This window comes from Leuresthes tenuis, unplaced genomic scaffold (genome assembly GCF_036924035.1).
Source record: "Leuresthes tenuis unplaced genomic scaffold, fLeuTen1.0.hap1 SCAF_22, whole genome shotgun sequence".
Taxonomy (NCBI): domain Eukaryota; kingdom Metazoa; phylum Chordata; class Actinopteri; order Atheriniformes; family Atherinopsidae; genus Leuresthes; species Leuresthes tenuis.
In genome coordinates this window covers 711,566-723,279 of record NW_027325376.1, presented here as the reverse complement: position 1 = coordinate 723,279, position 11,714 = coordinate 711,566, and the positions used below count along the sequence as shown (strand labels likewise).

General features: G+C 53.2%; 1 protein-coding gene across 1 annotated transcript; it reads right to left on the bottom strand.

The window, feature by feature from the left end:
- Window positions 1–228: 228 nt before the first annotated feature.
- On the bottom strand, window positions 229–11,684 carry slc25a11 (solute carrier family 25 member 11). The gene is made up of 9 exons (XM_072376134.1): window positions 11,475–11,684; window positions 6,181–6,333; window positions 4,114–4,231; window positions 3,946–4,034; window positions 3,774–3,864; window positions 3,606–3,696; window positions 3,402–3,501; window positions 2,751–2,802; window positions 229–817 (listed from the first exon to the last, which is right to left on the bottom strand). Exons 1-9 carry the CDS (start codon window positions 11,537–11,539, stop codon window positions 662–664), a joined length of 915 nt encoding a protein of 304 aa, XP_072232235.1. The 5' UTR covers window positions 11,540–11,684; the 3' UTR covers window positions 229–661.
- Between the last annotated feature and the right edge of the window lie 30 nt (window positions 11,685–11,714).

The following is an 11,714-nucleotide window of genomic DNA, read 5'->3' as shown; positions in this document are numbered from 1 at the left end:
TATCTGCTCCCAGGAACAGGAAGAAGGAGTTTTACACTTCAGACGCCCTGATATATGCTCCCAGGAACAGGAAGAAGGAGTTTTACACTTCAGACGCCCTGATATATGCTCCCAGGAGCAGGAAGAAGGAGTTTTACACTTCAGATGGAAGCTTTAAGTTAAATTTAGTAGAATCTGTGGACAGCTGTGTGCAGGAGCAGAAACACAACAACAAAACAAAACTTAGGCTCAAAACTGTTTATTCGTCCCTCCGTTACCATGGTAACCAACCAATGCCACCATGATGCTGTGTGTTGGGGGGGGGGGGGGTGTCACAGTTCTACGATAAGACTTGTCATCAGTAACCTGTGACATCAGCGACTGATGTTTAAACTATAATTATTTTACATTCTTTTCTTTACAAAAAGAAGTGCATGTGTGTGTGTGTGTGTGTGCATGTGGAAAACGTGGGTCATCCCTGCTTTAGCACTGATGTCACTGAGCTTCATTTAAATGTGTGGGTTCACTTTAAAGGAGCAGTCCTGCATTTAATGACAGTGTGAAGAAAACATGGAACTGCTCCTTTAAATCTGCCTCCAGATCTGCTCTGACAGCACGTGCGTCAGCTGCTGTGCACGTGCGTCAGCTGCTGTGCACGTGCGTCAGCTGCTGTGCACGTGCGTCAGCGGTCCAGGATGTGGGTCTTGTAGAGACGGTTCATCTGCTCGAGGAAGATGAAGGTGAGGACGGTGTGCGGTCCGAGGCGGGCGTAGTACGGCGTGAAGCCCTTCCAGAGCGAGAAGAAGCCCTCCTTTCCCACCACTCGCACCAGCACCTCCTGACCAACACACGGAGGAAAACGGCGTTAAACGCACCTTTAACAAAACTCAGATGTGTTCAACACGTTTAAAACGGTTCTCACAGGGAATTATGTGAAAAAGAATCTTAACTCAAGAGATTAATGAAACAATAAAACGAAAACAGGCGAATTCAGACCAAAGCAATGGATCCGACTAGATTAGTTAGTTACAGTGGGTCGTCCAATAACCGGAAGGTTGGTGGTTCGATTCCCACTCTCGCCGCTCAGGATGGCACAAAAAAAACACATTCTGTCCTTGAGCAAGGCACCGTGCTCTCCAGGCGCTGTGATTGGCTGCTCCAGTGTGTGTTCAACAGGCAACAGGGAACCTTTTAGCAGAACCGGGTCAGAACCCTGACCTGCTGGGTCAGAACCTTTCCTGCATTTACAGATCTTCTGTTTCTAAACCTCTGGGCCGAGGTTCTGGAAGTTCTGAAGGAATTTAAGTTCAGAGTAAACTGATGACCTCAGAACCAGAACCAGAACCAGCTGAGATCATTAATGATTCTCTTTTTCTTTGGGTCTAATAAGCAGTTCTGTGTTTTAGATTCAAAGTGCCTCAGACACATGATCCTGGTCCGGCTGCAGCATGTTTGATCCAATCGATCAATCGATTGATTGATAGATAGATAGATTAGGATCAGCTGTTGTGAACACTTTCTAAGTCTGAACTCAGCATGTTTCCTGTTCAGCTTCATTTAATCTGGTAACAAACATCATTTCTACACCTCAGACCTGCAACATCCCATAAAGTCAGTGAACCTTTTCCCACTTTGTTTCCTTCTGCCAACACTTAAAGCCGTTCTGACTCTGAGGAAACCAGGTGATGCAGAGTTCCAGCTGTTATTTTGTCCCATTCCTCCTTAAACAGGTCTTAAGGTGTGCAGCAGTGCGGGGGGGTGGTTGTTTCTCTGCTGGGGACAGGTCAGGACTGCAGGCAGCCAGTCCAGCACCCGTACCTCTTCTTCCTCAGCCAGGCCTTTGGACTGTGGCAGAATGTGGTTTTCCATGGTCTGCTTGAACAATGCTGGGACGTCCCAGGAAAAGATGTGGCCTTGAAGGCAGCATATGTTGCTGTAAAATCTCAGTGAGCTTTTCTGCATTAATGCTGCCGTCACAGAAGTGGAAATGAGCTTTGCCCCCTGATCCAACCCCATACCATCACAGAGCCTGGCTGCAGGGACTGGCTGCTGACAGCAGGCTGGATGCTGCTTTTGCTCTTTGCTCCATTTCTTCCAGCAAAGATGTGGAATACTGATGGGTCTGACCACAGCACACGTTTCCACCGTGTGACGGTCCATCCCAGACGCCTCCGAGCCCAGAGAAGTGGACGAGGTTAACATCAGGCTTCTTTCCTGCACAGTAAAGCTTGTGAATGGAACTCTGTATTGTGGTGCTGGACAAAGGTTTCCACAGTAATCCCTTGTCCAGGTGCTTCTATCAGCTGCTGATGAATGACGGTTCTTGATGTCTGAGGGGTCAGAGGTCACGGGGTCCAGCTTAGGCTCGCTCCCTCGTCCTTTACACTGAAACTCCTCCAGGTTCCCTGAATGCTTTAATGATATTCTTCAGGACCAGAGCAGCTCACAGTCGGTCTTGTTAGCATGTTAGCATCAGACTCAGTAACAAACCCTAAATGTTAGCATCTTCACTTGAATGTGTTGCAGCCTGAAATGTAAAAACTGATGCATTTCAACACAGAACCGAAGGATTAAATATTGACTTAAATTGACTTTTATCCAACCAACTTCTCATGATTCAGGGTTTTAAGATGAACAAAGAAAGAAACTTTTTATCAGGATGATCTTCTCAGCAGCTTTAAAATAATCTTATTCTCATGATAAAAAGAATTAAACTCAGAATCGGGCCTCGCTGTGACATCATCACTGCAGCTCGGTCGGTCGCAACTCACCAAACCGTTCTTGTACTCGGGCTTCCCGTCGATCATCCTCATGCTCTGGATCCTGCAACACAAAACAGGAAGTGAGGTGGGGGGGTGCACCGTTCAGCTGAACCGCGACCTGCTTCAGAGGAAGATGGCGGCTGACTAAAAGTGGCCTGCTGCGATTGGTCTGAGCTGACGTAAAGTGGCCTGCTGCGATTGGTCGGAGCTGACGTAAAGTGGCCTGCAGCGATTGGTCGGAGCTGACGTAAAGTGGCCTGCAGCGATTGGTCGGAGCTGACGTAAAGTGGCCTGCTGCGATTGGTCTGAGCTAACGTAAAGTGGCCTGCTGCGATTGGTCTGAGCTGACGTAAAGTGGCCTGCTGCGATTGGTCGGAGCTAACGTAAAGTGGCCTGCAGCGATTGGTCGGAGCTAACGTAAAGTGGCCTGCAGCGATTGGTCTGAGCTGACGTAAAGTGGCCTGCAGCGATTGGTCGGAGCTAACGTAAAGTGGCCTGCTGCGATTGGTCGGAGCTCTCTCCTGACAGTAAATGTGGTTTTACTCTCTGTTCTCTGAAGAAGACACATTTTCAGGCTCTTGTGTGAATATATGTTCATCTGGATGATCTATATGTATATATATCTATTCACATACTTTTAGGGCGGGTGGCGTCTCTCACCTCGTCTTCACGATGTCGACGGGCATCGATGCTGCCGTGGTAACCAGGCCGCTGATCATGCTGGCGCAGAAGTGACACAGGATGTCGTCCCCGAAGTAGCCTGAAAACACACGCACAGCGTCATAGACCGCCACACGGCGCCACAGACCGCCACACGGCGCCACGGCTCAGAGGGTGTGTGCTCACTGGGAGTCCAGCGCGTACCTGAGTCCAGCAGCGCCTGTTTGGACTGAGAGTAGGACGCCAGCTGAGCGGCGTTCACCACCACCGCGCGCGCCATGGTCGGAACACAGCCCTGAGACGCACACGCAGGCAAACATCAGGAAGTGTGACATCACACGGAAAGTTCCACTGAGGGGGAAGAGGACTCACCCTCCACAGCGTGGTGACGCCCTCCTCCCTGGTGATGCGAGCCAGAGCGTTGAAGACGTTGCTGTATCCTCGCCGCTGGTCAGCGGGCAGGCTGCAAACACACACACGCTGGTCTGAGATCAGCTGGAAATCACACGTAAACACAAGCAGCCAATCAGCATGCAGGTCTCACCGGCCGTCGGCCGTCATCCTGATCAGAGCCACCTCAGCTGGCGTTCCCACAAACGCTCCTGTGGCGCCGGCCGTCATCCCGATCAGAGCCTGCAGGGGGCGCACAGCAGCACCGCGTTAACCACACGCACGTGCACGCCCACGTGCACACGCACCACAGCGAACGCACCTTCAGGAAGAAGTTCGGCGGCCGTCCATCCGCTCCGGTCATCTTCTCAAACAGGATGGTGTAGATTCCCAGGCGGGTCGTCGTGTAGGTGGCCTGACGCAGCAGACCTGCAGACAGCCTGACACGCACACGTGCACACGCACACGTGCACACGCACAGTTAAACACACGCACAGTTAAACACACGCACAGTTAAACACACGCCAAATGTGCCGATCAAAGATTCATCACGAAGAACCATCTTTGAATTCCAGATCAGGACACAGTAAAAGCAGCCACTGTTAAAACTAAGTGAACCCCTGATCCAGCTGCCATGTTCTTTTTTAGAGAGAAGAGGCTTTCTCCTGCTTTAACATGCTAACTGAGGCCTGTAGAGTGTGAGATGTATGACCTTTAACCTTTAACATGCTAACTGATGCCTGTAGAGTCTGAGATGTATGACCTTTAACCTTTAACATGCTAACTGAGGCCCGTAGAGTATGAGATGTATGACCTTTAACCTTTAACATGCTAACTGAGGCCCGTAGAGTCTGAGATGTATGACCTTTAACCATTAACATGCTAACTGAGGCCCGTAGAGTCTGAGATGTATGACCTTTAACCTTTAACATGCTAACTGAGGCCCGTAGAGTCTGAGATGTATGACCTTTAACCTTTAACATGCTAACTGAGGCCCGTAGAGTCTGAGATGTATGACCTTTAACCTTTAACATGCTAACTGAGGCCCGTAGAGTCTGAGATGTATGACCTTTAACCTTTAACATGCTAACTGAGGCCCGTAGAGTCTGAGATGTATGACCTTTAACCTTTAACATGCTAACTGAGGCCCGTAGAGTCTGAGATGTATGACCTTTAACCTTTAACATGCTATCTGAGGCCCGTAGTGTCTGAGATGTATGACCTTTAACCTTTAACATGCTAACTGAGGCCTGTAGAGTCTGAGATGTAGCTCTGGGCTTTTTCACCTTGGGGTGACCTTTAACCTTTAACATGCTAACTGAGGCCTGTAGAGTCTGAGATGTAGCTCTGGGCTTTTTCACCTTGGGGTGACCTTTAACCTTTAACATGCTAACTGAGGCCCGTAGAGTCTGAGATGTATGACCTTTAACCTTTAACATGCTAACTGAGGCCTGTAGAGTCTGAGATGTAGCTCTGGGCTTTTTCACCTTGGGGTGACCTTTAACCTTTAACATGCTAACTGAGGCCCGTAGAGTCTGAGATGTATGACCTTTAACCTTTAACATGCTAACTGAGGCCTGTAGAGTCTGAGATGTAGCTCTGGGCTTTTTCACCTTGGGGTGACCTTTAACCTTTAACATGCTAACTGAGGCCTGTAGAGTCTGAGATGTAGCTCTGGGCTTCTTCACCTTGGGGTGACCTTTAACCTTTGACATGCTAACTGAGGCCTGTAGAGTCTGAGATGTAGCTCTGGGCTTCTTCACCTTGGGGTGACCTTTAACCTTTAACATGCTAACTGAGGCCTGGAGAGTCTGAGATGTAGCTCTGGGCTTCTTCACCTTGGGGTGACCTTTAACCTTTAGCATGCTAACTGAGGCCTGTAGAGTCTGAGATGTAGCTCTGGGCTTCTTCACCTTGGGGTGACCTTTAACCTTTAACATGCTAACTGAGGCCTGTAGAGTCTGAGATGTAGCTCTGGGCTTCTTCACCTTGGGGTGACCTTTAACCTTTAGCATGCTAACTGAGGCCTGTAGAGTCTGAGATGTAGCTCTGGGCTTTTTCACCTTGGGGTGACCTTTAACCTTTAACATGCTAACTGAGGCCTGTAGAGTCTGAGATGTAGCTCTGGGCTTTTTCACCTTGGGGTGACCTTTAACCTTTAACATGCTAACTGGTTCACTTAGTTTTTGTTGCATAAATAATGACACGCTGTGATATTTCATGTGTTCAGAACCTGCTGTTTTACTTTGTGTCCTGATAAATGAAGCCTTGGATTTAAAGTGAGTGTTTCTGTGACTTCCTGTTCAGACTAAAGCTCAGAGGTCACAGATCTGGGTTCGGTTCTGACTCTTTTTCTCATTGCACTGAATGTGACGTGAGGTCCAAATACCCGGTGTAGATGCCTCCAACGCCCTCGTTCTTCAGGATGGAGACCAGAGCGTGGAAGCTGGTTTTGTACTCGCGGGCCTTCGTCCCCTGACCGCTCAGCTGCATCCTGTTCTTCACCAGGTCCAGCGGCTGCACGAACACCGTCGCTCCCATCCTGCAAACACAGACACGCGGCTGTCAGAACATCTGGGTTCCACCGGATGGTTCTGCTGCAGAACATCAGAGTTCTCCAACACTTCAATGTGCCAGAACCGGGAGGTTATCCCAAAACTGGCCCTGAACGCACCGTTCGGCCGTCGGGAGTAAAACTGGCCCTGAACGCACCGTTCGGACATCAGCAGTAAAACTGGCCCTGAACGCACCGTTCGGCCGTCGGGAGTAAAACTGGACCTGAACGCACCGTTCGGCCATCAGCAGTAAAACTGGCCCTGAACGCACCGTTCGGCCGTCGGGAATACAACTGGACCTGAACGCACCGTTCGGCCGTGGGGAGTAAAACTGGACCTGAACGCACCGTTCGGCCGTGGGGAGTAAAACTGGCCCTGAACGCACCGTTCGGCCGTGGGGAGTAAAACTGGACCTGAACGCACCGTTCGGCCGTCGGGAGTAAAACTGGCCCTGAACGCACCGTTCGGCCGTCAGCAGTAAAACTGGACCTGAATGCACCGTTCGGCCGTCGGGAATACAACTGGACCTGAACGCACCGTTCGGCCGTGGGGAGTAAAACTGGCCCTGAACGCACCGTTCGGCCGTCATAAGTAAAACTGGACCTGAACGCACCGTTCGGCCGTCAGCAGTAAAACTGGACCTGAACGCACCGTTCGGCCGTGGGGAGTAAAACTGGCCCTGAACGCACCGTTCGGCCGTCAGCAGTAAAACTGGACCTGAACGCACCGTTCGGCCGTCAGCAGTAAAACTGGACCTGAACGCACCGTTCGGCCGTCAGCAGTAAAACTGGACCTGAACGCACCGTTCGGCCGTCAGCAGTAAAACTGGACCTGAACGCACCGTTCGGCCGTCGGGAATACAACTGGACCTGAACGCACCGTTCGGCCGTCAGCAGTAAAACTGGCCCTGAACGCACCGTTCGGCCGTCAGCAGTAAAACTGGCCCTGAACGCACCGTTCGGCCGTCAGCAGTAAAACTGGCCCTGAACGCACCGTTCGGCCGTCAGCAGTAAAACTGGCCCTGAACGCACCGTTCGGCCGTCAGCAGTAAAACTGGACCTGAACGCACCGTTCGGCCGTCGGGAATACAACTGGACCTGAACGCACCGTTCGGCCGTCAGCAGTAAAACTGGCCCTGAACGCACCGTTCGGCCGTCAGCAGTAAAACTGGACCTGAACGCACCGTTCGGCCGTCAGCAGTAAAACTGGACCTGAACGCACCGTTCGGCCGTCAGCAGTAAAACTGGACCTGAACGCACCGCTCGGCCGTCAGCAGTAAAACTGGACCTGAAAAGTAAAACTGGACCTGAAAAGTAAAACTGGACCTGAACGCACCGTTCGGCCGTCAGCAGTAAAACTGGACCTGAACGCACCGTTCGGCCGTCAGCAGTAAAACTGGCCCTGAACGCACCGTTCGGCCGTCGGGAGTAAAACTGGACCTGAACGCACCGTTCGGCCATCAGCAGTAAAACTGGCCCTGAACGCACCGTTCGGCCGTCGGGAATACAACTGGACCTGAACGCACCGTTCGGCCGTGGGGAGTAAAACTGGACCTGAACGCACCGTTCGGCCGTGGGGAGTAAAACTGGCCCTGAACGCACCGTTCGGCCGTGGGGAGTAAAACTGGACCTGAACGCACCGTTCGGCCGTCGGGAGTAAAACTGGCCCTGAACGCACCGTTCGGCCGTCAGCAGTAAAACTGGACCTGAATGCACCGTTCGGCCGTCGGGAATACAACTGGACCTGAACGCACCGTTCGGCCGTGGGGAGTAAAACTGGCCCTGAACGCACCGTTCGGCCGTCATAAGTAAAACTGGACCTGAACGCACCGTTCGGCCGTCAGCAGTAAAACTGGACCTGAACGCACCGTTCGGCCGTGGGGAGTAAAACTGGCCCTGAACGCACCGTTCGGCCGTCAGCAGTAAAACTGGACCTGAACGCACCGTTCGGCCGTCAGCAGTAAAACTGGACCTGAACGCACCGTTCGGCCGTCAGCAGTAAAACTGGACCTGAACGCACCGTTCGGCCGTCAGCAGTAAAACTGGACCTGAACGCACCGTTCGGCCGTCGGGAATACAACTGGACCTGAACGCACCGTTCGGCCGTCAGCAGTAAAACTGGCCCTGAACGCACCGTTCGGCCGTCAGCAGTAAAACTGGCCCTGAACGCACCGTTCGGCCGTCAGCAGTAAAACTGGCCCTGAACGCACCGTTCGGCCGTCAGCAGTAAAACTGGCCCTGAACGCACCGTTCGGCCGTCAGCAGTAAAACTGGACCTGAACGCACCGTTCGGCCGTCGGGAATACAACTGGACCTGAACGCACCGTTCGGCCGTCAGCAGTAAAACTGGCCCTGAACGCACCGTTCGGCCGTCAGCAGTAAAACTGGACCTGAACGCACCGTTCGGCCGTCAGCAGTAAAACTGGACCTGAACGCACCGTTCGGCCGTCAGCAGTAAAACTGGACCTGAACGCACCGCTCGGCCGTCAGCAGTAAAACTGGACCTGAAAAGTAAAACTGGACCTGAAAAGTAAAACTGGACCTGAACGCACCGTTCGGCCGTCAGCAGTAAAACTGGACCTGAACGCACCGTTCGGCCGTCAGCAGTAAAACTGGCCCTGAACGCACCGTTCGGCCGTCAGCAGTAAAACTGGACCTGAACGCACCGTTCGGCCGTCAGCAGTAAAACTGGACCTGAACGCACCGTTCGGCCGTCAGCAGTAAAACTGGACCTGAACGCACCGTTCGGCCGTCAGCAGTAAAACTGGACCTGAACGCACCGCTCGGCCGTCAGCAGTAAAACTGGACCTGAAAAGTAAAACTGGACCTGAACGCACCGTTCGGCCGTCAGCAGTAAAACTGGACCTGAAAAGTAAAACTGGACCTGAACGCACCGCTCGGCCGTCAGCAGTAAAACTGGACCTGAAAAGTAAAACTGGACCTGAACGCACCGTTCGGCCATCAGCAGTAAAACTGGACCTGAACGCACCGTTCGGCCGTCGGGAATACAACTGGACCTGAACGCACCGTTCGGCCGTGGGGAGTAAAACTGGACCTGAACGCACCGTTCGGCCGTGGGGAGTAAAACTGGACCTGAACGCACCGTTCGGCCGTCGGGAGTAAAACTGGACCTGAACGCACCGTTCGGCCGTCGGGAGTAAAACTGGCCCTGAACGCACCGTTCGGCCGTGGGGAATACAACTGGACCTGAACGCACCGTTCGGCCGTGGGGAGTAAAACTGGACCTGAACGCACCGTTCGGCCGTCAGCAGTAAAACTGGACCTGAACGCACCGTTCGGCCGTCGGGAATACAACTGGACCTGAACGCACCGTTCGGCCGTCAGCAGTAAAACTGGCCCTGAACGCACCGTTCGGCCGTCAGCAGTAAAACTGGCCCTGAACGCACCGTTCGGCCGTCAGCAGTAAAACTGGCCCTGAACGCACCGTTCGGCCGTCAGCAGTAAAACTGGACCTGAACGCACCGTTCGGCCGTCAGCAGTAAAACTGGACCTGAACGCACCGTTCGGCCGTGGGGAGTAAAACTGGACCTGAAAAGTAAAACTGGACCTGAACGCACCGCTTCTGTAAGTCTTGTGACTGCTGCTGATTCAAAGCTGGACTCACAGGGTTTCTTGTCATGGAGAGATGACCTTTGTTACCATGGTAATCAGTGAGTGGTCAGGTGATTGAGCTGTTGGGATTAGATCTGCAGATTACGGTTAAACTGCTTCAAACTCAGCAGCCTTGTCTCGACATCCAGGAGGGCAAACAACTCCTGCTGTTCATCAGAACGATGGACTGGTCCCTGAAGGCAGCGGCAGCACATGAACGCCTTCCTGCTCAGCTTCGGTTTGCCGGCCTTTAGGGGACAAAGTAAGACACCAGCGAAGCCACGGAGCTGTAAATGCGCTCTGATAAGTTATCAGTCAGCGGGAGACGTGTCATCAGAGGGTCAGAGTTCAGGAAAACACAAGCTCCATGGTAACCGCCTGCTGCCATCGTGTGCAGGGGTGCAGCCATGGATGGATACGTCGGGAGGGGCCGACGTATCCATCCATGGGGAGGGGGAGTGGAACCAGCGACCCTCCGATGGAAGGACTGCCCTTCCTCCTGAGCCCCGTAACATAAGAAATAATAATGGGGGCAGGAAGGATACCATGTAGGGTATCTGCTTCCGTGCTGCGTTTAAGGCCCGCGCGCACGTTCCGTTACTGACGTGCACGTCTCAGATGTCTGGACCCACACCTTCAGTTAGTCTGATGAAGCTGAACCCTCAGATGAACCAGCAGCAGCTCCTCTGACTTACAGCGGCGTCAGGAGCAGTGCATTGTGGGTCTGCTCTTCCTGCCCCGTTTCAGAGCGAACCACAGGGCGATGGGGCGCTTCTGAGTGGCGTCCGTCTTCTGCTGGGTCAGAACGGCCAGGTGCGGGCGTGCACGTGCCGCAGCAGCCAGGTGAGCGCCGGCTCCTCGGCACGATGACCTCACTTCCTGCTTGGTTTCCTCTGGGAGTCTCTTCCTCATGGATTCAGCTGTGAGCCATTTTATAAACTCGGACATAAACAGCTGATGACAGCAGAAGGATCAACTCCACCTGTGGGTTCATCACCTAAAAACGACCGGAGCGAGCCTCCATCCTGCAGGAGTGGCCCGGTCCGGTCCATCTAAGGACTGATAACTGGTGCCGAACCCATTCGACTCTGTTCCAGTCACAGCGGAACACTTTAAAGCGGCTGAACAAAGGTGCAAAACGCCCCCAGCTGAGCAGAACCTGGGGGGTGCATCACCCGTGGTTCTGCTCCAGTCAGAACCGGACCCGGTGGGCGCGCATTGATCAACTAAAAAATGTGCTATTCATAGTGTGACGAACACGACACGGGGCGTGCGTGGTGAGCGCAGCACCCGGCGCTGCCTGTCACTGACAGCCAGCAGATACCTACCTGTGCAGCGGGCGCGCCCCGGCGTGCATGTTCATGACAGAAGCAGACCATAGCTGGTTGATGTGAGCAGAAAGCTCTGCGGGCTTTCACCCTCCCATTAGCCCGCCTGACCCCTCCTGCTGCCCGCCTGACCCCTGCCTGCCATTAGCACGTTAGCACGTTAGCATAACAGCTACAAGCAGCACCTACCCGGCCAAGCCCCCGAACAGGAACTTGATGGCCTTCGGAGAGGTTTTGGGCTTTGCCTCCGCCATGTTTCCCTCAGTTGGTAGGTGGCCGCAGGGTCCCTGCTGCCTGTCTGAGTGCTTCTGGGCCGGACCGTTCCCTGCTCTCGCACCGGTTCAGCAGAAGCAGCAGCCGGGGCAAGGTGACTCTATGAAGGGAGCACGTCCGGAGTCACGAAGCTCAGCGCACCAATCAGCGGCCGAG